Raw genomic sequence first — 24869 nt, forward strand, 5'->3', positions numbered from 1 at the left:
GAGCTTCACAATTTTGCAACCGGGTTAGTCGTTATTATTTTAATGCAGTTTATTCCTTCAATATTCAAATCGTCCTTGATTATTAGTATTATTTTAGTGCATTTTATACCAGTATAGAAATTATTGTTTGAAATTAACAATTTCCATTTTCCTGAATGGTTCCAAACTCATTTCTCTTCAAATCTCTCGATGTTAAAATTTCTCTTGATTGGACTGATTAAGGGCCGCTTTAGATACACCACAAATGGAAGATTAAGGCCACTCAGGAAGCCATCAACTGAGATTGATATAAAACTAACCATTATCTGCACATAAGATTATCTGTATTCTCATATAACTGCAGAACTTCTTTTTTTTTTCTTTTCTTCTGATGACGTAGGATGTCCCCACCCCCTTCGGGAGTAGGACTAGTCCCTACGGATACATGCAATGACCCACTCACCACGGGTATCAGGTAAGTCGGGGGCGGGATTCGAACACTCGTCAATAGGGAGCAAACCCATGACTTTATGCCGAAGAGCCAACGCCTCGGTGGGTTATGACAAACACGCACAGTATCCGAAACCTTACGAAGTAAAATCCCTATAGCTATTAAATACCTTGTAAATGTAAATTTATCTATAGCTGTAAAATATCATGTAAAAATATGTTTCTCATTACCACTGAAAAAAATATATGTTCTCATTAGCTATTAAATATACCTTATAAGAGTTCTTTATATATGTTAATTCCTTATGTAATAAGAGTAAACAACTATATTGAAGGAATCTACATTAAATTCTGGGAAATTTTCTACGAATGGCAACAAACTCACCTAAAAAATGAAACTTCGGTGAATAAACTATGCTCCAGTCTAAATCGAAGGACTTTTGGCCAAGAACAAATACAAGAAAATAAAACGAAGAAAAGTGGCTCTAACCCTGAAGCATGTTATGCCACTTGTACACAATCTAGTGGGAAACCACAAATCCATGGTTGAGTTCGCCCCACAATCAAAACATGGTCTTGCTGATATTTGCCTCTCCTCCCCTTGAACGGTTTCTGTGAGAATGGTTCACTGCTTGAGGATAAATTCACCCCCTTTGACATTTTTCTTGGCCTAATTATAACCAACCATGGGATATTATGTTTCCACCCCCTCTTCCAGCTTTCCACCTTCTTTTGTTCGCCTTTTCCTGAAAATGAAGTCATTTCCATGACAAGAGAAAGAAAATGAAATGTGTTGTCCACCAGTTTAGATAAGAGGACAGAAAGGGGGGAAATATTCTTGTTAGCGTCCTCAGTGGATGATAGCAGCAACTCTAAAGTGTTTTGACAAGTCCCTCTTTGTTTTGGATTTTGTGAACCGATTGTCAGTCCAAAACTAATTATTGGACTCAGAATTAAATCGTAGTTTTATATCAAATAATCAGTTTTGGACTTACAATCGGTTCTCAGAATTCAAAACAAACAGGGCCTAAGAGGGTGAAAAAGAATGGACATCAAAGGGAGACTACTCACTGTTGATAAATAAACATATACTTTAAGCATTTTATATTTCCTTCAAGTTAAAGAGCCCTCTTTTTTTTAGAAGATAGCAAAATCTGCATTAGCGAGTCATCCCACACATTAAGCCTCAGCTATACCAGCCCCATTTTTATGAGTTCCGGTCACACACATACCCAACAAGAATTTTGGCCAAATTCTCCAAAGACCAACAACAATCACCCTCTACCAATTCCCAACCTGCATCCGAGTGACATCTATACCTTTTTTTTTTGTTAGTAAGTTGGGATCGAAACCACGACCTCAAGGTTGAGATACAAAGCCTCAACCATTGCTGAACACTTACACATGGGCCCTGCCATCTTAAACAGTCCCCCAAGAACCAGTGGACCAGCTCTGGAATTTTCTTCTTTGCTTTTAGTCTCCTCTCCCAGGTGAACTTCCCATTGAGACTGAAGCATTTCCTCTAGGGCACTTGAACCTGCAGCACGATGGCTCTCTGAATCCATTCCAGCACTCATGAAACAAAGCAAATAGGCTAAGACTGTAAAAAAAAATGATAACAAATGAATAGTGTTAGGACATGCAAAATGAATCTTAAATACCTTGTAACAGTGAGGTGACATGTTGATTGTTAAAAGGAACATACAGATGGAACGGGCAAGGGAATTATAAACCAATTTTAAACGAGTTTAACATCTCACCATAAAACAAAACGGAGTTAAGAAAATCCAAGATTAGGAAATCTACTGTTAAGCTTACATGAGCTCGTCATGTCTTCTATTAGTGAGAGGAAATGTGTTTCAAAGCCGAGTCTTCTGACCTATCTAGCTTTCTGGCAAGTTTTAAGTGTTTTCACACATACATACATATATGCATATAATATGGACACACACACACACATCTATAGGCATACACCCACGTGTATGTATCTAAATTTTACCAGCAATAACAAACAATTTTATGAAATAAAATAGAAAGATAATAGACAGAACACCCAATGCTAGTCTTCAACTTGGAGTTCTATCAGCTTTATAACCTGTTTCTGTCTAGACATTGTTTCTTGAAAAATAAAAATGGAAGTTAGCATGTCAAAAGTTTCAACAGAAACAACATCTAAGCACCGAGGAAAAATCCCAATTCCCATGATTAGTCTGTCCGATGAAGTTTAGAGATTATGAAATGGAATTCCAATTGAGAAAGATCCTAACCTAAATAGAAATTAGAAAATGGAATTCCAACTGAGAGAAGATCCTAACCTAAACTCAAGAGCTAATTCCAGTGCTCTTATAGCTTTTAACTGAGGAGAAAGTCTCATACTCTCATTAAGGTCAAAACTACCTCCCTCTTGGCACTTATGAATGAATCCACAAATTCAATATTACCCTCAATGCCTACCATCAGAAGAAATACATGCTCCTTATAAAGAAGTTCCCATTTCAATATTACCCACACATTCAATATTACCCACAAATTCAATATTACCCTCAATGCTACCAGTTCAAATGTCAGTTGATAAGGGAACTTCTTTTACGAAAGCCATTCTCTCTCTCCGTTATTTAAACACCCTTTCTTCAAACTACTGTTAGCTGAAGAAAGGGCGGAGAGGAGATGATTTGGGAAGCTAACAAGGTAGTAGGCATCCGGTTAGTGGAAGAAAGGGTTGCTGAAAGAAAAAAACCATTCTCGCCTGTATCGGATGCCAGAGGAACTTCTCATTGACATGCCGGATTTCCAAATCCAACACATCTTGGAGGAGTTGGAAAAGTTCTCAGCATAGCTGAGCTGTTTAAAGGTGAGATGTTGTTGAAGATGTCCGAAAAGAGGGAGGCTCCCATAGCTTTTGGGACACTGTTAGAAGTTCAGTTCTTGGGGGACTGAAACATAATTGTTGAGGTTTGGAGGAAGCTTTAGTGGTGTTTATTGATAGCATAGGCAGTTTTTGTTTTAGACACTTTTAATGGTCTAGGAGTATACTCCTGGCTAATCTTTTTTGATGTTATGTAATGCAAGTCGGGACCTCTAGTCCCCAATGTATCTTTCATAGTATCAATGAAATTGTCAATTTTCAAAAAAAAAAAAATTATTTCCATATAGGAGACCGATCCCACCTCTAGATGGGTTTCCATGAAATCTTGGTCAGCATGTTAGATTTAAAAAGCTATAATTAGAAACCAGAAATTCCCTATGAATAAGCATTACTGGGTTTACCTCCACTTTATTTGCATTGATGTTCAACTAAATTACAGAATGGGAAAGCTACGGTGGCTCCTGAGGTAATTACAACCCTTACAAATGTAAAGTTTCCTTTAAGTATTAAATACCATATAAATTTAATTTTTATTTAGTATTTAAATATCATAAGAGGGCGAGCCTTGGCGCAATGGTAAGGTTGCTCCATTGTGACCTGGTGGTCACAGGTTCAAGTCACGGAAACAGCCTCTCTGCAAAGCAAGGGTAAGGCTGCGTACATCTAGCCCTACTCAGACCCCGCGATGGCGGGAGCCTCGTGCACTGGGCCGCCCTTATTTAAATATCATATACATTGAATCTAAACTTTAATACATTGAATCTATGTGTACTCAATTACAATATCAGGGGACTTGTCGGATATACAGTATATAACTTTGTATGTTGCTAACCCATTATGTAGCTTAGAAATTCAAGAGCATCTGTTAATGAAATAAAATTCATATACAAGTGAAAATGAACTACTTGGATAACTAAAAGACTGATTAAATTAATAGGCACAATGAATGAACAAAGCAGTTTAGAAAAACAGAGGACAAACATCTAGAGTTCTACAAATGATAATTGTCAAGATTAGATTCAAATTTTAGACAATTGTTAACACAGACAAACCCTACGAATCAATTGTGCCTACACCAAGACAAAACAAAGCTGTGATAGATAAAACTACCTCTCTTGCTCTTCTATGTCTCATGATTTTACTTGCTGAATCACTAGATAATTTACCCCAACCTCACGTTCAATGAAGTAATGAACTAAACCAAGTTCAGTACTCAAATGAATTCTGAACTGAGAACCAGTCATGAAAAGACAGCACAACATTTGCAGAAGGTGGATGCAAATTTATATATGAGCGTAAAAATGATCTTCTTTTGCTGCAAAAGGCATGATCAGTGATGTTGACAAAATTTCTAGTCTTTTTTCATCTGGATATAACACCTTTCACTCAAAACTTGTGGCCCTGAGGTTGACACAAGATGGATTATTAGACTATTAGGGAACCCCAAGTCATAAAATAGGGGCCTGAGTCCCCGAGATTGGAGCACACAGAAAGCTAATCAAACTTCAATTCACCCCACCCTTGTCAAATATCATCAACATTCGTTATCCGATTCTCCATTCAACAGCTTTGTCCCCAACTCTTTCCGTGGCTTAGCTGAAAGCCCCTTCACTAACATCTCCTCATCATACTTTCGTGCCATTTCAACCATACCCTTCTGCACCAGAGCATCAATCAGAGCATTGTAAGCAAACCCATCAGGACTACACCCATGTTCCTTCATCTTATTCCAGACAACAAAAACCAGCCGAAGAAAACCCCACCTTCCGAATTTCTTAATCAGAATCACATAAGTGTCCATCCTCGGACGACATCCACTCTCAATCATCCTATCAAACAGTTTGAGAATTTCCTTAGGCCTCTCAAGGCATTTAAAAAAACAATGGTATGTGATCACATTCGGAGCGCAACCCTTATCAGACATTCGTCCTAGAAACACATAGGCATCCCTCACTCTCCCTTCTTGACACAAAAGCTTTATAATCGTATTGTAAGTTACTACATTTGGCTCACATCCCAAATCAACCATCTCACGATAAAGCCGAATCGAAACATCAACACCATCTACAAGACCAATAGCATTAACAACTGTATTATACGCCACAACATCTAATAAAACCCCTTTTTTCTTCATCTCCTTATACAATTTAACAGCTTTCCATGGCTTCCCTGACTTACAGAGAATATCCATATAAATCGAATACGAATGAAGATCACGGGCGATCCCCTTTCGCTCCATTTCTTCCCAAAATTCTCTACACTTACTCCACCATCCCATTTTAAACCAACCTCTCAAAATCATATTATAAATTTTGGTATCAGCTTCAAATTCAGAATACTTTCCAATAAACAGTTCCTCAGCTTCAATTACATGTTTATACTCACAAAGCGCATCAATAAGATTATAAAACGAGATTTTATCCTTCAAACCAAAATCATCAGCTCTATTAAAAGTATCAATTGCTTCTTTTACCAAATGTGCAGAAGCATACCTCTTGAACATGATTCTGAAAGTAGTGTGGTCTGGTGAAAAGGATCGATCTTTTCTAGACCGTTCGATTAGATTCCAAGCGAGATCGTATTCGAAGAATTTCCCTAAAATGTCGATCATAGGGTTTTGAGTTTGGACGGTGTGTTTAAATCGGTGTTCTTTTTCGATCCAATTGAAGAATTCTAGGGCACGTTTCCAGTCGTTTCCGTAGTTAGAAATGGTTTTTGCTACTGTATTAGGATCCGATTGAATGGAATCGCTTGAAAACAATATTTTGTTTGTGTTGAAGCTGATTTTTTCATTAGAGAACTCGTTGGGGGAATTGGATTGGGAGAAATTGAGGTAGATCTGAAAGCGAGAGAAGAGGATTGGATTGGAGTAGCGATTGGAGATTGAAGCAAGGAAGCGCATTCTAGGGTTTATGTAGGGTACCGAAATATGAGTGTTCAGAGACCAATAGAAATGAGAAAATAAGAACTAAATTGTAGGGGTGCATCTTGGGTCGAGCTCAACCCAATTTTGGCTCGGGTTGGGTTGGGTTAGGTTGGGTTGCGAAAGGCCACAAACCCAGTTTAATTTCGGGTTGGGTTAGGATTGAGACTGTGGCAGCCCTACCCCACTTGAACCTAACCTTTGTCTTCTAATTTTATCTTGATTTTCTTTGTGTTATTGTATTTTTCTATTTGGCCCTAAGAGAACCCAAAACTCAACCCGATCCGATTTTAGGTTAGATGGGTTACGTTATGATTCAAAGATTTAGAGGTGGGTTGGGTTAGGGTTGACCATCCTCAACCTGGACTCGGGTTGGGTTAGGGTTTAGGGAGTGCTATCTCGGGTTGGGTTAGGGTTGGACTCAACCCGATCCAACCTGACCCAAGTTGCAACCGTACTAAATTGAACGATGGGCTTGCAAAGTGGTGCGAATATCAAAATAAAGTTGCCTCTTCTTTTTTTTTGGATTTTGGGAAGGGAAATGATATCAACACAACTATGTTTTGATATTTGGACTAACCTATCGTGTCTTTTAGTACTTAAAGAGCTGTCAAAAAATTATTTACAATTCCCCAAATGCTCTTACAAGCCAATTAAAAACGAAGACATGTTAGATTCGTACAAATAACAGAAAGTAATTGTGTTGATATCATTTGCCTTTGATTTTGAGTCCAATGATCAGTTTTAGAGTTACAATCAAATCCAAAGCCAACTACCAAGACCTTAGACCTGTTCGTTTTGAATTTTTTGAGTCCAAAACTGATTATCAGACTAAAAACTGATTTGAGTCTCATAATCAGTTTTGGACTCAAACACATTATTTTTTAGTCTAAAAATCAGTTTTGAACTCAAAATCAAACAATAGTAGGGACTCGACAGTTCAGTTGAGACCATGGTTTTAAATTTTGACCGAAATCTGAAATTTTGGATTTCGATGGAGACCGACACCGAAATCGATCAAAACCGAAACGGTCATTTATTTCGGCCGGAATTTCGGTTTTTCCGAAATTTGACCCAAAAAATCTGTTTTTTTTTTAATATTAATTTAATATTTCACCCAAATTTCGGTTGAAATTTCAGGGTCCGAAACCGGTACCGAAACCGAAATTTTAAACCTTGGCTGAGACTACGGGCTAGATGGTGCCCAGAAGTCAAAAACACCACGAAACACAACTTCGTTAGGAAGAAAAATAGTAAAAGAAGATGTGGTTGTTATGAATTCCTGGCCGACACTTGTTGTGCCCCCGCTTGTGCCACGTCTATGTGATCAGATTTGTTTGTCAGGTGACCACAAGTCGAGCCAAATGTTGTGGAGAACACCTTGTTGATTAGATGATCTTAGGTCTTCAGTCACATAATATTAGTGGGGCCAGGCCAGTTGTGGGAGATAGACCCTAACAAATAACAAAAACACTAACTTAAAGCAGCATATTTTATTCTCACTGCTTTTTCAGGCCCTGTGATTACGACAACCGATTATCAGTCGAAAACCTATTATTGGACTCAACTCTTGAGTCCATGTTCTCTACATGCTCTCTCCAGTCTCCACCCACTTTTACAATTGGGCCAACGAATATTCCATGGAATAAATGTAAGGGTGACACGAAAATAGCAGAAAAAACAAAGGTGGCGTCCTTTTCATACTGCTTTTTTAAATGGTCTCTAGAACCATCCTATTAATGCAACAGGCCACATTTGTGATGGCCAACAATATCTTTGGAATAGATTACAGTCCACGTGGTATCCTCACAAAAGATTTTTTCCCAATAAAATATCGAAGACCACCAATTCATGAGCTGATTCTTAGCCATATACCGGCAATTTAAAAAGAAACACTGTAACCCCACAACTGATTCCAGCCACGCTTTCTTAGATAAATCTCTACTCTCTTTTCTCTCCCCATCAGCTTAAAAAGAAAGAAGAGAGACGAATTTCTTTCCCACCCGCAAATCACCCATTAAAAGATTTTTAAGATATTTGTAGAATCTTCTTTGGCTTCTTCAATCTTTCTGTGCTCCCTTTTTGGCTTTTTCTAATCTGGGCAGAGAGACCATGTGTGTGAAGGATAGAGAAGAGGTGGGTGAAGGGATGGATTTTCATTCAGGGATTTTGAATACCCAGATCGAGAATTGGGAGAAAGATTCTCAGATTAGTCCCAATGATCGGATTTCTTCTCCCGTAAGAATGCCTTTTTCACACCCTTTTTTGGGTTTATCTCATTTCTTTGATAAGTTTGTTTTCTTTGACTGATGCTCTCTTTTCTCCTCACTTTTTCTTTTTTTTTTTTGAAATGAGTATTAGATGAATTTGGGTTTGATAGTCGGCTGAATTCTGAGTGATTTCCATTTGGGTAGTGTTGACTAACTTTAATTTTTTTTCTTTTTTCTCTCTTTTTTTTTTTTTTTGGGTAGGTAAGTTGGGGTTTTGGCAGGAGCTTTAGAGGTTTATTTATTTAAAAGTAGAATTTTGCATTCATATTCTTTCATACTTCTTCAATCATTATAAATAATGTTATGGACTTCAATTGGGAACTTTGCAAGACTCTGTTCAATTGGAAGTCTGATTTTGGAAGGTAGCCCTTCCCTGAGTTGGATTCTTTCCATGTATTAGTATTTATTTACTTTAGGTAGATTCTCAAAGGGCTTTGATGTGGTGGGTAGGCACAATTTACGCTCCCATGGCAATTAATTTAGTCTTTGATGGTTGCTTCCTTTTGACCAACTTTTTTCTCTGCCAGATGATCCATGACAGTGGCTTATTTCCATTGATGTTCCTTTGGTTTGGATTTGTGAAAATTTTACAAACATGTTTAAAAGTTTACTCAAGAACATAAATGTGTTTAAAAGCGTAGTCAAGAACTTACAAAGCCAATATGACCATACTTGATGTGTAAGGTTTACAAAATTCCAACCTTCAAGGATTTCGATACCCAACCTGTCCTCTTTTCTTGTCCTGAAAAATATCTCTATTTCTCCATGGATGTTTCTTTGTTTCTTACTCGAGTCCATACCACAAAGAATCTCTAAATGTGGCTCCACTTTGTCCACGACTTCTTTAGGAAGTCAGAATGCAAGTGGCTATAAAACTTTATATGAGTTTAGCAACTGTTTTATTTATCTCAAAATGGCCTGCATTTCCAGTTAGCAAATTTTCTTTCCAGTCTTGTCTATTAGAGGGTAGCATTGATCTACATTTAAACAAGGAGATGAAGTTATTTGATTGGGACAATACGTTCATTCACAAGTTTCTGAGGATTCAGTCCGTCTATGGAGTGTTATTGGTGAAGATGACTTCACTTTTTTTGTTTTAATGCTAAGTAGGATCCCTGTTAGCTTTTGAATTCCTGAAAGATAATCATGCAATCATAGTGCTTTCTTTATCCCATTAAATAATAGCTATCTTGAGCCACCCACGAGTTGGGATAGTCTTTTCTTTAAGGACTACTTTGAAAGCTAGTCAGTGATAGCCCTCCATTGATTCGCCTATTGAGATATACAAATGCTTTCGTGTATAAATGGTGATTAAGGGTGTCTTTGGATACCTCTAAAAATTATTTGCATATAATCTTATATGCAAATGATTTTGAAGTTAAATATGATTATTTGCAAATAATGTCTAAAATATTTTTAGACATAAGATTGACTTATTATAATTCCATTGCAAATGGGGACCGAACTTGGTGGCACCCAAAGAGTGCCTAAGTCTTATAATTGGTCGCTTCGTCGATTGGATTCAAAACACTTCCAGAATCAAATAGAACAACTAAATAGAAAGGCGATTTCACTGTCTTAAGCCATTTGTACTTCTTAAATACCCTCATGTTGAATCATTTACTAGATACGCTGGACCATATAGGAGAGTTGTTCCAAATCTTATTATCCTCATGATTGAAAATGAGAACTCATGGACACTGTCAAAGGATTTTTCTGATATCCATCTTATACACAAAGCATTCTTCTTATGATTTTAATGAAAATTGTTTATTTGATTGTGGGATATAAGCCTATTGTACGTAATGCTTCTCCAGATTGAAGTAGATTCTGCAGGGCTGATAAGATCTCACATAATGCTCTCTAGTTTGTATCAAGGCTTTGGTTGTGATTGTATATAAAAAGTTACACGATGAGATAGAGTGAAATTATATGGGGTTGAGGCAGACTTAGTTTTGAGGAGAAGAGTAATAAAGATCTAGTTTTTCAAGAGTTTACCTTTCTCAAAGAGATTCATAATTTCTACAAGAACGTCCTCTCTGACGATATGACAAAGTTTTACTGAAATCATATGGTGTTGGATTAATAGAGTAAGTTCAAATCAATTTTAAACTTGTATAAAGTTTAAACCCACCAAAAATTATGATCAAAATTTAGAATTTAGGCAATTTTCCAAAACTAGATCAGACCCAACCCTTCTGTATGCTTCGAAATTCACACTTAGGTTTAATCCTTTCAAACGAAGTTGAATCAATCCAATTTGTCTGTTCAAATTGTTCCTTCTAACGATAGCAATAAAACAACCTTTGCATCCACTGGAACTTCAAATTTTGATTTCAACAGTTACAGAAGACTTTTCTGATTTTGGACAATGATAAGATAGAATGGTAAAGATGTTACCTTGAAGAAATGAAGAAGGAAGAAGGATAAGCCCGTGGCATCACACCTCTGGTCCAAAAGCCTCGTACTAACGGATGACGAATTCTTCACATCGAGATCAAGAGGAGGAGAAATTATCAACAATCAACGCTTGTTTATTCATATCATATCAAGAGATACCTTGAGACTTACATAAGCAGAGACTCTAATCATAATTTCTCCAAATTCGTTCCCATCATCAATTTGCTTATCCTAAATCAATTTTATTGTCCTACATGTAGTGATGGATGCATGAAAAGACTTCATAATTGAGTCGCCAAGGTCAAGACAATCCATCCTTGATTTTAGACGGATCAGGGGTTCCTCGTTTTTCCAAGCCTTACCCCCTCCAAATTTCATTTTTTTCTTAGCTGATCCATTTGTGCACTCATTAAACTCATTAAAAATTTCTGAATTTTCTTCTGGAAACAAACATTCATGTTTTCCATGGCTTTATCATTATGATATTAACTTTCTTTATGTTACTGAATTTGTGTAGATTCTGGGGAATAGTTAGATTTGATCCATAACTTTTAACTTGCATTTGCAATGGATAACTCGATCAGTTATAAACTACAATAGATGAATTCGTAATAGAATCGTCCCATATTATCCATTTTCAGCCTCTGACAAGATTATTGTCATGAGATATCTATCCCAGATTAGCATCATCTACAAACTTTTTAATAAATTTTCTCACATTCCATCAACACGAATCATAGATACTGTGATCTTAATTGTGAGGTTTCATTCTTCACATTTTCCTGGGCCTGAAACAACATCTAAGGCTCCATATTGGCAGATTCATTGATGGTTCTGTAGGGTGATGGATACCCAGCTCACACTGAAGCACCATTAGTATCTTATTGTTTTTACCATTAAAAAAAACAGTATCTTATTGTTTGAGTAAATTGACCCTTCTCTTCAACATAATTTTTCCATTGGATAGAGATTGAATCTTCGCCTTTTGGTAATTTGCGTCTTTCATTTTGCTCAATTTAATGCATAACACTTAGAACTCCGTTGGTCCTTAGCTCTCCAGGCATGAACTCCGTTGGTCCTTAGTTCTCCAGGCATCTAATGTCACAAACTCAATGTTAGGCCATGTCTATTTCTGTTATTAGGGATACTATCTGTGATTCTTATAACTAATAGAATTTTCTGCTTGGTGTATAGCTTTTGGTTGAGGGAAAGGCCTGTTCCCTTGTCTCTCCATGTATGGGCATTCAGATTTCAATGGACTAGTAATGTGAGTGCTTAAGAGGGAAAAAGAAGAAAAAATCGAACTCAAGAACACAACTTAGAGAAGAAGAAGAAAATGGGAGCAATGCTCAACCCAATTGATATTCCATCAATTACATAAGTATATCTAAATCCAAAATCCCCTCTAAAGATGGTTTCTAACCCTTTAAATAAGAGAAAACAATAGAAAATTAGTTCAACCTTCTCCACTAGTTAACTTAGGGACTTGCATAACATTAATTGCATTAGAACTCACTATCTTTGACTGTTTTGGGAATCCACAGACACGGTCCACTAAAACTGCCATAACTTTTTAACCACTTGGCCAATTTTCGAGCACAACTACTTGTTGGAAAGATCTCAAAACATCTACAACTTTGTAGTTTACCACTTTCCATGATTTTTCCATTTAAAAGCCCAAAAATCAGGTTCAAAACGGTCCAACAACATTAATGAAAGAATGCACCTTGGAACTCCACGAAAACCACCTAAGCATGACTTGGCTGCCATGTTGGCACTGCATCATTATCTCGGGGTGAGAAAGAACTCGCCCACGAGTTCTCTTCAAACTTTCCATGATAAGTTATCAAGTCTTTAACATTGAAGTTGGGTGAGTATTGATATTTGAAGGGAGCTCAACCTTGAATGCATTATCCCCAATTTTTTTAAGCACTCGAAAAGGGGCATCCACACAATCTTGAAATTTGCCAAACTTCCTTGGTTCAAGAAAACTCGCTCTCGAACTTTGAAGTATCAAAGAATGATCATCAATTGAAACTTTCGAAAATCAAACAACGCTTCATAATCTCCACGATGAAGTAATAATTTATTTAGATTTTGAACATGTTTGAATGCGTAAATATCCACTGTGGGCTTCAATATAGGATCGAATAAAAATGGGTCAATGTAATTAAATGAAAAAAATGTTGTATTTCGTTTCCATTCACTCATCTCTTCAATATCCATCGGTTCACCTAATATGCAATCGGATCCAATTTCTTTGGTGATGAATTCATTGAATTGGCGTTGAAGTTCCTCGTACTCATTAGTTTCAACAACAAGTAGAGCATCAGATATACCATTATCTTTGGTCTCTTGATCAAATTTGTTCCTAGAAAGAAAAAAAGTTACGCACCTTCCCTTTTCTTAAACCATGTGATCCGATAGGACTTTGGATGTGGTTTGGTTTTGAGCTTGAGCTTGTTCACCATTTCATGACATACGATGTTCTCACAAGTTCCATTATCGATCGCAATGGTGCAAACCTTGTCATGAGATGTGCATCGAGTTTTGAAAATATTGGAATGAAGCCAATCATCATTGGATTCAACCTTTGTTGTAGTAGGTGCTCGTTAGATCACCAAACTTTCTCCTTCTTCGGGTTCGATTTCTTCATGTTGTATATCATCTTCCTCATCATATATGGGCTGATTTGAATCGTCAACAAGATCCTCATCATTTTTTTCATCAACGAAGGCCACTACTTGCCTCTTTGGACAATCTTTGAAATGATGGCCAACTTGACCACACTTGAAACAAGTATTTGGATTGTTAGGACGATCGGGTTGATTTCCAACTTGATGTATAGGGGCTGATTTTATAGAATCTTTGTTGAAATATTCGGACTATAACTTTGCACCTCCATCATGTGAAGATTCACCTTCAGAAGAAGGATAGAGGCTATGAACATCAACAAACTTCTTAGCACCACGACGAGCAAGCTTAGCCTCCACCTTCAAGGCTAGTTGATAAGCATCATTGACGCTCAATGATCGATGCATTTCCACCTCTTCACAATGGAAAACTTCAAACCATCAACATACCTTGCCACAAGTTGGTCTTCACCCTTTTGAATATCATTACGAGCCATGAATTTGTAAAGTTCTTCAGTGTAGTCCAACACACTCTTGGATTCTTAGCGTAGGTTGTTGAATTGAGAAAAGATAATTTGGGAAAAATCCATCGGAATAAATTTCTCCGTAAGCCTTGACTTTATTTTGTCCCAAGAAGAAATCTTACGCTTTCCTTTGTGGATTTTTATTTCTTGAACTTTATCCCACGAAGTTGAAGCATAGCCACTAAGCCTTGTAGCCACAAGCTTCACATGCTGGCTTCCGGGTGTCTCCTTGTAATCAAAGAACTTCTCAATGGCACTAAGCCATTCAAGAAACTCTTCGGGTTGTAGATGACCATGAAACTCCAGCAAATCAATCTTGACGGTGTCGAAATCACGATAGAACCTTCCCAACCTAGCCTCACGAGTATTGGCGAAGGGATTCACATCGGATTCATCACTAAAACCTCCACGGATTGATCCACCTTACTCACTACGAGTCTCTTGGCGTTCAAGACGCATGGTAAGTTGTTCAACTTCTCTTCGAAGCGCTTGAAGTTCATCATCTCTCAAATCTTCCATCATTTGGTTACCACGCCTTCCTCTACCTCTTCGTGCCGCCATGAAAATCAAATCGAAGCTAGCAGTAACGTTGGCTCTGATACCAAATAATGCGGGTGTTTAAGAGGGAAGAAGAAGAAAAAATAGAACTCAAGAACACAACTTAGAGAAGAAGAAGAAAATGGGAGCAATGCTCAACTCAATTGATATTCCATCAATTACATAAGTTTATCTAAATCCAAAATCCCCTCTAAAGATGGTTTCTAACCCTTTAAATAAGAGAAAAGAATAGAAAATTCGTCCAACCTTCTCCACTAGTTAACTTAGGGACTTGCATAACATTAATTTCATTGGAACTTACTATCTTTGACTGTTTTGGGAACCTACAGACACAGTCCACTAAAACTGCCATAACTTTTTAACCACTTGGCCAATTTTCGAGCACAACTACTTGTTGGAAAGATCTCAAAAACACCTACAACTTTGCAGTTTACCACTTTCCATGATTCTGTCATTTAAAAGCCCAAAAATCAGGTTCAAAACGGTCCAGCAACATTAATGCGGGAATGCACCTTGGAACTCCACCAAAACTACCTAGGCATGACTTGGCTGCCATGTTGGCACTGCATCAACTAGATTATGGAAATGAGGAATATAGGAATTCATTATAGTTATTGACTGAAAACTTTACTCTACATAGCCTGTTTACTTCTGTTACCTAGTTTAACCTGAGTAAATTTTCTGGAAGCTCTTGAACAGGGATAGAGCTGGTTTGGGTTGCAATCTAATTGATTATGGGTGCAATTTTCAATATAAATAACAAAAATCCTAAAATCCAATTAAATTTCACACCAAACTAGCCCTTATTTTCAGGTAAATATTATGTCATGAGTCCAACCACACGGACAGTACCGTCAGGATCAAGCCTAACTATGGACATATATGTGTAGTCAGTATTGTCGATCTTGTAAACCCTCATGAAGTGATCGACATGGTCCTGGGCCCATGCCAACCTGACATCCCATTTATAAGGCTACAAAAGTCAATGGTTAATCTTGTCTTAATGAAACCCTAAGGAAGGCTTGATGGACCAACGGACTAGGATCATCCGATCAAGGTGGTCAACAGCAATGGGCCGGATATGTGCAGGCCAGTAAGTTCAATGGACCCAATCACATCTACGTGGTGCACGTGGGGCTCATAAAGTGGCTGTTCAGAAAGAGCCTAATAATCATCATCTTTTTAGCATTTTCTCATTATTCTTGTCCAAGTTTGAATAATTTTCTAGTTTCTTTGATTTCTAACTGGCTTCTTGCATCCATTTTTATGCTCTTCCTCATAAGTCATTATAATCTCTTTTTATACATTTGGATTTTTGCAGCTAGAAAGCATATGTGAGAATACAGCTGTCATAGACTGCAGTCAAAACCAGTCTTTAAGTTTTGTCCCAATCATTCGATCAGGAGAGTGGTCTGATATTGGCAGCCGTCAATGCATGGAAGACACTCATGTCTGCATTTCTGACCTAGCTAAGAAGTTTGGCTATCATTTCCTTGATGGTGAAGCTGTTTCTTTCTATGGAGTAAGTTTCTTGAATCTTAATTGGTAATTACTGCACTTGTTGAAGTTTAGACTTATGTTTTTTTTCAACTTGGATGCTTGCCAAGTGTTAATGTAAGCAAGAAATGTCTTATTATTCCCTGCCTGCTCTCACGTACACGACTTCCTTGATGTTATTAACAAGTAAAACAGACTTAATTTGGGATGGTTCTTCAAATCGTTTGTGTAAAAGTAATTTAGATAGTGATGATGTAGTGTGGTGATCAAGGAAGAACGTTTTTTGTTTTTTCCAGCAAGCATAAATGTAAAGATGTCTTACTCACAAATTTTCTAGAACAGACAAAAAGGTTTGCAATTGAACGCATATTGTGTATAGTGTAAACCACACAATGTCATTGCTATATAATACTGAATACGAGCACAACAATCTTCCAAAGCGTACAACTTATCCTGTGCAGAGTGATATCTCTAAGGCTTGGAATGAATTCTGGGCATAGGTATTTGACGGGCATGGAGGAAAGGGTGCTGCACATTTTGTTCGTGACAATTTGCCAAGGGTCATTGTTGAGGATGCTGATTTTCCTTTGGAACTCGAAAAAGTGGTCTTGAGGTCATTTATGCACATGGATGAAAAGACATTCTCCCTTCAATCCAGCTTGTCTTCCGGCACAACTGCGCTTACTGCAATGATATTTGGGAGGTGGGTCTCCCCTTCTTTGTTGTTGATTCGCTATACTTTTATCAATATTGGTTGGCTGTGCCTGTTCTGGAAATTAACAACTCTCTCTCTCTCTCTCTCTCTCTCTCTCTCTCTCTCTCTCTCTGCTCGTGCATGGGCTTAAGGTGAATTAGTGTCTATCTACTGACTATCATTTTTCTTTCTTGGGCTGTTATATGATGGATGTGCATAATTTTCTATGGAAAAATATGAGTGTGTAGAAATATAAGTTAGGCCCACTTGTTCAATGATATAAATGATGTATTTGCTGGGCTTTCTATGGATGGGTGATACTCCAAAAGTCTCCCTTATCGGATAATTCTAAGCCCTTAATTTATAGAGACTTTACTGAATGCCACAAGTAGGCAGCTTAGAATTCTCTGATGGGGTTGGATTTTGGTCTATCGGCCATGCATATCACAACCTAGTAGATTGTAGTTCTGCCTACTTATATTATTCCAAAAGAAAATACCCACATTCATTATATATTAAAGCCTTCTTCTTTACCTATTTTTTTTCCGGTTTCTTTTGTTACTTCTTGTGGTAACAACAGGTCTCTACTGATTGCAAATGCTGGGGACTGCCGGGCAGTACTGTCTCGACTTGGAGTGGCCATAGTGATGTCCAAGGATCATAGGCCTTGTTGTTCGAAGGAAAAGAAGCGCATCGAATTAGTTGGTGGATTCATTGACGACGGCTATTTGAATGGGCAATTGGGAGTGACTCGAGCTCTCGGTGATTGGCACATTGAAGGAATGAAGTCAGCCAGTGAAGGTGGTGGGCCGTTGAGTGCTGAACCAGAACTTATGATGACCACGTTAACAAAAGACGATGAGTTCCTTATCATTGGCAGTGATGGGATATGGGATGTTTTTACTAGCCAAAATGCTGTAGACTTTGCCAGGAGGAGACTCCAAGAACACAACGACGTTAAGAGATGCTCCAAGGAACTGGTGGAGGAGGCAATCAAGCGAGGTTCTATTGACAATCTGACAATTGTGATGGTATGTTTTCACTCAGAACCCCCTCCCCATGTTGTAGTACATAGAGCTAGAGTAAGGAGGAGTATATCAGCAGAGGGTCTCCATAGTCTCAAGTCTCTGTTAGAAGGGTGATTAATGGGTAGCTGATTATTTAGGTTAATCTAAGTCTTGATCTGCATATAATTTATAATGTATTCTAGTTATTGTTGAGCGTGGGTAACTGTATGTATTCATTGAGACATGTAGGTGGATCTTGATTTGTAGAAACATCTAGTATAAAGAGATAAACTTTATTTTTTTGTGGTTGCTGATAATACATGATTAGCTCAAGTCTTGTGTACCTCTCCAGATTTTTTGGCTTGTGAAAACCTGCATGAACTTTCGAACACTAATGATCAACACCCAGTTTAACTTTATTAACGTGATCATCTTGCAGTTCTGGTTCAGACACAAGAAAAACCCATATGTAGAAAATCTGATGGCCCAAATCCGATCTATACAGTACAGAAAAACACAATGAGAATAAACAAGTCACAAGATGCACATGAGAGTTTTACGTGGTGCAGGGTGCCCACGGGCAGAACCAATTCTACCATGTGAGAAAGAATAAATGAAGATTACAACTGGGATCAATTCAACCCAAAAATGGTTACTGTTCTCCTTCCCTCACCGTGAAAATTCTCCTTCACTCACCTTCTTCCATGCACCAAGAAAAGACCATTTCTCCTCTTCTTCCCATAGAAGAGCCCTCTCATCCAAAAGAAAAGGCCTACCCTTTCTCTCTCAATTCAAGAGAAAACCTGCTGTTCTCCTTCTCTTTAACCTCACTGATATTTCTATTTCCCTTGTGCAGTCCCTCGCACTTGTGTTTGGATTGCCAGAATATTTGAAGTAACTAATTGGCAATATAATTGTCCCATCGACGGAAAAAAAAATGGGGAAAGGAGGAGGATGAAGAAAGAGGAACTCACAGTGCATCAATGGCACTCTTTGACAAAAATACTGTTATTTCTTTGATAAAATGACAAGCATAACACTACTTTTGAAATGCATGGCAATATTAGGGAGCTGCAATTTAATAGAGAACATTGACTAAAAATAAAATTATTACTTTGACTGCCAAAAATGAACTCACCAAGATCTCACTCAAATCTAGGATTTATATCAGCCTTTTTTCCCATTGTGATTGAGGAGTGTACTGAGTTCCAGATTCTGCCACCTCTCCTTAAATAGCCTTTTGCTCATGTGAGGAAACATCTCAATTTATGTAGTGCTTCGCAAGTGGCTTCTTCAGGCACTTGAGCAATGCCACAATTTTAAAACTTGCATAATCAATACATGATACATTCCCACAGATTAAGTTGACATCAAAACTAGTTGCTAAACGACTTTGAAAAATAAGTTCACAAGATGCCTGGAGCCAGCTGATGTTTTGGGTTCAATCATTTCCATCAATCAAAACTGCCATGTTTTCGAACTCGAAAATTAAGTGCAAGTAGGAGTAGACAACAATATGGTTCCAGAAGTGTTCTTTTTAAAGGTTTCTGTGATAGAACAACGAAAAAATGGGCTCTATTAAATCTGTTAATGAGGGACTTCAGTTCCATAAAGCAATTAAGGTGCTTATTAATAAATAAAGTTATCTTGACCGTACATGTGGCACATATGTATGGTGATTGAGGAGGACTGTCTGGTGGGGAACCATGTGTATGATCTGTAGGCCAACCAGACCATTGATCAGTGTGATTTTTGCTCATTGAATGTTGACCTTTGCTCATTGTTTTTTGTTCGACTTTTTCCTCGACGATTATTCGCAGCAAATATAATTTTCCGGATATATTCATCAACATCTTTACCCACCAGATCAACAGCTTATGTTCGCAAAAGAACAGAAAATACAAATAACATACAACTTGGTCTGCAAGTTTTTTTTTGTTTACTATTGACTGAAGAACAAAAGGGATTTGTCTTTGATGGCAGACAACTGTTGGCTGTGGATAGAAACACAAATAAGAAAATTATTACTCTAAAAATTTGGGAACCTTGATCACTCTGGCTCCCAAGCTAGGATAAAGATATACATTCTATACTCGTTTTTCACTCATGTTATAAAAAGTTCAGTACATAAATAATCCCTGTATTGGGCATAATGTAAGAGTGGAATGTGAGTATCAAAGTTGGTTTCCAATCAATCCTGGACTTTTATTAGGCAAAGATACACCGTATATTTCCTTATCCTAGAGTAAGTGGTTCATCTAAAGAATTAATTTAGAAGTAACATAGGGCAAGTACCCATCTCTAGACATAAAGCCTCAACAACCCGAAAGGAAAGATGAAATAAACAGAAGTTCGGACTTAATTTTTGAAACAGATGAGCTGTGTGCTTTGCTAAAAAGCAACCATTAAATGAGAAAAATGCCCCAAAAGGAAGACACTACAAAACAACATTCACCGATTCTTTGACCTGACAGAGATGACATGTCCCAATCTATGAAGCCCAAAAAGAGACTGCAAAAGCAAAATGGGAAGAAGATTACTTTACACAAAGTGAAGTTACATATCAAGACATCATAACCATCTTGCTCTTGTCTGCCGGTTGGATCTCTAATTGCAATATTTTGCAAAATTCAACCAAGTAGATTGCTCAATCAAAAAGTTCCTCAACAAAGATTACATGTGGGAAATAGAAAATTGTTACATGGAAAAACATTTAGGCTGGTAAATAAATGAAGAAGTTGTTACAATATGATCGATAATTAGAGAGAGGCCTGTCCATCTATTTACTATGAAGTTACCTTCATAAACTGTGATAGATTCTGGTCTGTCTCAAATTCTCAATTCTTTGTGTATGTTCAAGATTTATTGCAAAAGCCATGTAAAGATTCAAAAAGGAAAGCAAGGTTTCTTTCTATGAAGTCATGACCCACAAAAAACTGCATCAGGTAGCCAAGGAAGATGCGCAGAAGGCAGTCCTTGTGCTCGGCAGCGAACGTTCCTACGCACCCTCAAACATTTGAAGCTGACAATATTCCTTAAGAGGAATGAGTACAACCTCTGTCTAGTTTGTTCCAACATTTTAATTTTTAGTGGCCCTCCGGTGGAGTTAAAGGAAAATAAATGGCAGCATATGGGAATTTATTTGAAGAAGAGCTGCCATAATGCTTCGTCATAAAGCCTTGCCTGATCATAATCAAAACTAAGAATCCTTGGCCACAAAAAGGCATGCACAAGATCCTCTCAGAAGGTTTCTTTAGCTAAGTTTAGTCCCAGAACAACCATTTTCATCATGAAATTTGGGGTCCAATTCGCTATCTGCATTGAATATTTGGGAGTAACCAAATATATCTTATCCTGACTATAACTCAATTGAATAAAACAATCACGTACAGATCCACTAACCAACTGCTTTCCCAAACAGAACAATTAAAGATAATTCCATTGCTTGTGTAAGTGCTTCAGATAATCGCTCATTACTGGGATGTGTGCAATGCAGAGGTCCCTGAAAATGAGTTTAGAGTTCATTGAACCTAGAGAACCACATAAATCAGAAACAGTTAGTGCCTTAGGCTTCAGAGAGCATGCCCATCCTTTAAAAATATAAAAGATGCCCCGACTCGTCCAACAAGGATACGCTAGCAATTTATGAAGGTGAGATAACATATACCACTAAAAACAACCCGAAACACAACTTGGATTTAATTTTCAAAAAAAAAAAAAAAACACAGTTTGGATTCAGCACTAATAGCATACACAAGCAAAAATGGAGGTTCTCATTTGCAATGCTGCACTACTTATACATCTGTAACAACAAATCAAAGGCTTGGCTATAAACCATACTGGATATAGCTGTAACGAATGAAAAGCGAAAAAAAAAAACTATATACAAGAATGAAAGTACTAGCATGTCAGCTACATTCTTTCCCCATATCAAAAGGCTCACCGTTATCAAATGAAACGGGAAACATTTTTGTTTCCAAACAATAGCGAATGTAATTATTGTACGCTTATGTTGTCCGAAAGCCATTTTCTCTCATTCAACTTGCTCCGAATTTCAGCTTTTGCAAGGTGAATCAAGAACAAACCCGCGAGAATAATTGCAAGAATAAGCATTGCAAACACACTGTTCCATCCCCTAGTCGAAATATATCCTGTTAGAAGTGGCCCTAGAGCTGCCCCAACAGAGCCAGTACCATCAATAATAGCCGTCACAGTTGCCAGAGCTCGAGAATTCCCTTTAATCGAGTTCTGCGTACCCAGATCAGCTGCAACAGCAGTTGTAATGAGCGAGTATGGGCCATTCACAAACAACCCAGAAAGAAACATCAAGCCAATGTTGGCAGACATGGAGATGCTTCCATAAATTCTGTACAAAATAAGTGCTGGGACTGAGAATAAAAGGAAGATAATTGAAGTAACCGCCCGAGCGTCAATCCTATCAGAAATGAAACCAGCCAAAATTCCACCAAATACACCCCCAACATCAAATACAGTTGAAAGGATCCCAGCCCTCTTTTGAGATAGAAACACACCAGCAACAGCTTCAATTGCAATAAAATAAGTACAAGTGAATATTCATCCTTTCATCAACCAATATAAAATTTTAATGAAACAACAATTCATTTCATAAGGATATATGATACCTGTGTGTCTTATGTAAAATGGCAACCAATATAGAAAAGTATAAGCAACCAACTTGGAGAAGAACAGGCAGAAAGCGTATGGTGCCACGCCAGGTAACCTCCATGCCTCAACGAACCCAATCGCACCTGCCAAAACCGAAACCCTAGATCCAAGAAGACCATCTTCTTCCCTTTCCATCCTCTCCAAATTTTCAATAGATTCGGCATTAGAATTCGAATTCATCTCTATCTCCTTTTCAAGAGATTCAAACCCAGCATCCTCTGGACTCACAACCAAAAACAGAAAAACCAAAACCCCCACCAAAATAATAAAAATCCCAGGCAATACAAAAGACCAACCCCAACCAAATTCTAACACAGACGACGCCACAACAGAACCAAAGATATTCCCCACCGAAGTCTGGGAATTCCAAATCCCAAAAATCAGCCCTCTCTTTGATTTCCCAAACCAATTTCCAACTACAGAAACCACACAAGGCCATCCAGTAGACTGAAACAAACCACTAAAAATCTGTACCACCAAGAAAAACCCTAATTCATGAATCTTCCACCAAAACCCTAACCCAAAAATCACAGTTGAAATTCCGCTAGCAAACATTCCGAATGTGAGAAATAACCGGAGATCGATCCGATCTCCGATGTGGCCGGAGAAATACATACCGATCGAATATGCAGAGAGGAATGCGAGATCGAGTTCTCCCAATCGGTGAGTTCCGCGATTTCCATTGAAAGGAGCCCAACCAGTACCAATTGAGCTCGAATTTTGACCTAATTCTGAAATTTGAGAAGTGTTGGATTGGATTTGGGGTCCGAGAACGGATTTAACGATGCTGGGGGGCTTTCTAGAGGCGTGGAATGAGGCGTAGGCGGAGAATGTGATGAGAAAGACTGAGATCTGGTAGAAGAGGAAGCTTTTTTGAGGATTAGGAGCGGGAGTTAGGGTTAGGGTTTTTATTTCCATTGCTGGATTCTTCTTTTTCTCTCGCGAAGAAGAGGATTTTTCAGACAGCACCCCCCATTAGATTCTATGTCGCGATGCTCCGAAGCAACGGTCAATTTTCTCATTTATCTTTTTTATTTGGGACATGATAAATTCGCTTCCTTGTAGGATAATTCGCACCACTGTAAAGTAAAAAAAGCGTGGAAGTCTACCACGTACCTTCCTTTACAGGAGGCGGATTATCCTACAAGGAGAGTGAATTTATCATTGCCCTTTCTTTCGTTTTTTTTTTTTTTAACACTTGGTGTCAGAAGTCCGAACTTCTGGCGTGTGTCTAGCTCAAATCAGGAGTTGACGCGTCTAAGGGTCCGGTCCGGAAAGACCCTGGCCGGATAAATATTTGGACAGAGTTTCTTTCTTAAAAGGGGAAAGGGATTTGCTAGGGACCATCACTGAAGGCATTTTTCGGATGGGCTGTTGCATGTGAGAGCCACAGAGGCTTAGATTTTGTCATATTCATTGAATTCATCCGAGGTGGCTGCTCTCACATGCAACCGCCCATCAGCTAAATGCCTAGGGGTGCAACTCGGGTCAGGTTGAGCCGTTGAGGCCAACCCTAACCCAATCCGAGATAGCATTCCTTCAACACTAACCCAACCCAACTCGAGCCTTAGGTTGAGAATGGTCAACCCTAACCCAACCCGCCTCCAAATCGGGTCGTGTTGGGTTTGGGTTCATCTAGAGCCAACAAAGAAAAATACGAGAAAAAAATATATTCCTAAGAAAATCATGATAAAATTAGAGGACAGAGCTCGAGGTTGGATCGGGTCGGGTTTCCAAGGCCTTAACCCTGACCTAACCCGAAATTCTTTTCCCAACCCTGACACAACCCAACCTGAGAAAATGCCAAACCAACCTAACGTAAAATCGGGTTGAACCCGTCGAGTTCTGGTTGAGCCCGACCCAAGTTGCTCCCGTGTAAATGCCTTCTGCAATGGTCCATGGCAAATCCCAAATCCTTATCCTTACTTTCTAAAAGCCTAGACCTTCAAATTTCGTCAACTAACTTTTGCCATAATTCCCTATATATATAAAATCTAATCTAATATCTAATATATCTAATCTAATCTAATCTAAGCTATCTATCTTCTAATAAAATAAGGAGGGAGGGGGGTTTACTGATCGGTCTTAGGTGGCAGCCGTCCCCTTCTTCCGTCAAATCTACGTGGAATTTTGAGAGAAGAGAAAATGCTGGATTTTTTGAATTTCCTCCAAAATTCTATTAGATTTACACATCTCCCCCTTAAACAACTAAATTGCTTTCTAATTCCTTTAAGTGTCTAGCTTTGTCTCTCTCCCTTCTTTTTTTTTTTTTTTGATGGGTAAGCTGGGGTTAGGCAGACCCCTACCAGATATATAAGAAAAAAGATACATCATGAAGAAATAGAGACAAGCCCCGTGCAAATGGAGACAAGCCCCGTGCAA

The 24869-nt window shown here is 38.2% G+C and overlaps 3 protein-coding genes across 5 annotated transcripts; 1 reads left to right on the top strand and 2 right to left on the bottom strand.

The window, feature by feature from the left end:
- Positions 1–756: 756 nt before the first annotated feature.
- On the bottom strand, positions 757–6281 carry LOC143879487 (Pentatricopeptide repeat (PPR) superfamily protein). Of its 3 annotated transcripts, XM_077381893.1 has the most exons (3): positions 4406–6281; positions 1832–2029; positions 757–1175 (listed from the first exon to the last, which is right to left on the bottom strand). In XM_077381893.1, the coding sequence occupies exon 1, from the start codon at positions 6195–6197 to the stop codon at positions 4830–4832; it is 1368 nt and encodes a 455-aa protein (XP_077238008.1). In that variant the 5' UTR covers positions 6198–6281; the 3' UTR covers positions 757–1175; positions 1832–2029; positions 4406–4829. The 3 variants fall into 3 exon arrangements, with proteins under 3 accessions (XP_077238008.1, XP_077238009.1, XP_077238007.1); XM_077381894.1 differs by having other exon boundaries at positions 757–1966; XM_077381892.1 differs by having other exon boundaries at positions 757–2029.
- Positions 6282–8084: 1803 nt separating this feature from the next.
- On the top strand, positions 8085–18144 carry LOC143879488 (putative protein phosphatase 2C 54). The gene is made up of 4 exons (XM_077381896.1): positions 8085–8456; positions 15925–16125; positions 16601–16803; positions 17375–18144. Exons 1-4 carry the CDS (start codon positions 8331–8333, stop codon positions 17934–17936), a joined length of 1092 nt encoding a protein of 363 aa, XP_077238011.1. The 5' UTR covers positions 8085–8330; the 3' UTR covers positions 17937–18144.
- A 3407-nt stretch (positions 18145–21551) lies between these two features.
- Positions 21552–23501, bottom strand: G3PP5 (Major facilitator superfamily protein). Its single transcript, XM_077381897.1, has 2 exons — positions 22445–23501; positions 21552–22342 (listed from the first exon to the last, which is right to left on the bottom strand). Exons 1-2 carry the CDS (start codon positions 23403–23405, stop codon positions 21798–21800), a joined length of 1506 nt encoding a protein of 501 aa, XP_077238012.1. The 5' UTR covers positions 23406–23501; the 3' UTR covers positions 21552–21797.
- Between the last annotated feature and the right edge of the window lie 1368 nt (positions 23502–24869).

This window comes from Tasmannia lanceolata, unplaced genomic scaffold, assembly GCF_043159265.1.
Source record: "Tasmannia lanceolata isolate RefF3 unplaced genomic scaffold, GAP_Taslan_0.1 ptg000006l, whole genome shotgun sequence".
NCBI classification, from domain to species: domain Eukaryota; kingdom Viridiplantae; phylum Streptophyta; class Magnoliopsida; order Canellales; family Winteraceae; genus Tasmannia; species Tasmannia lanceolata.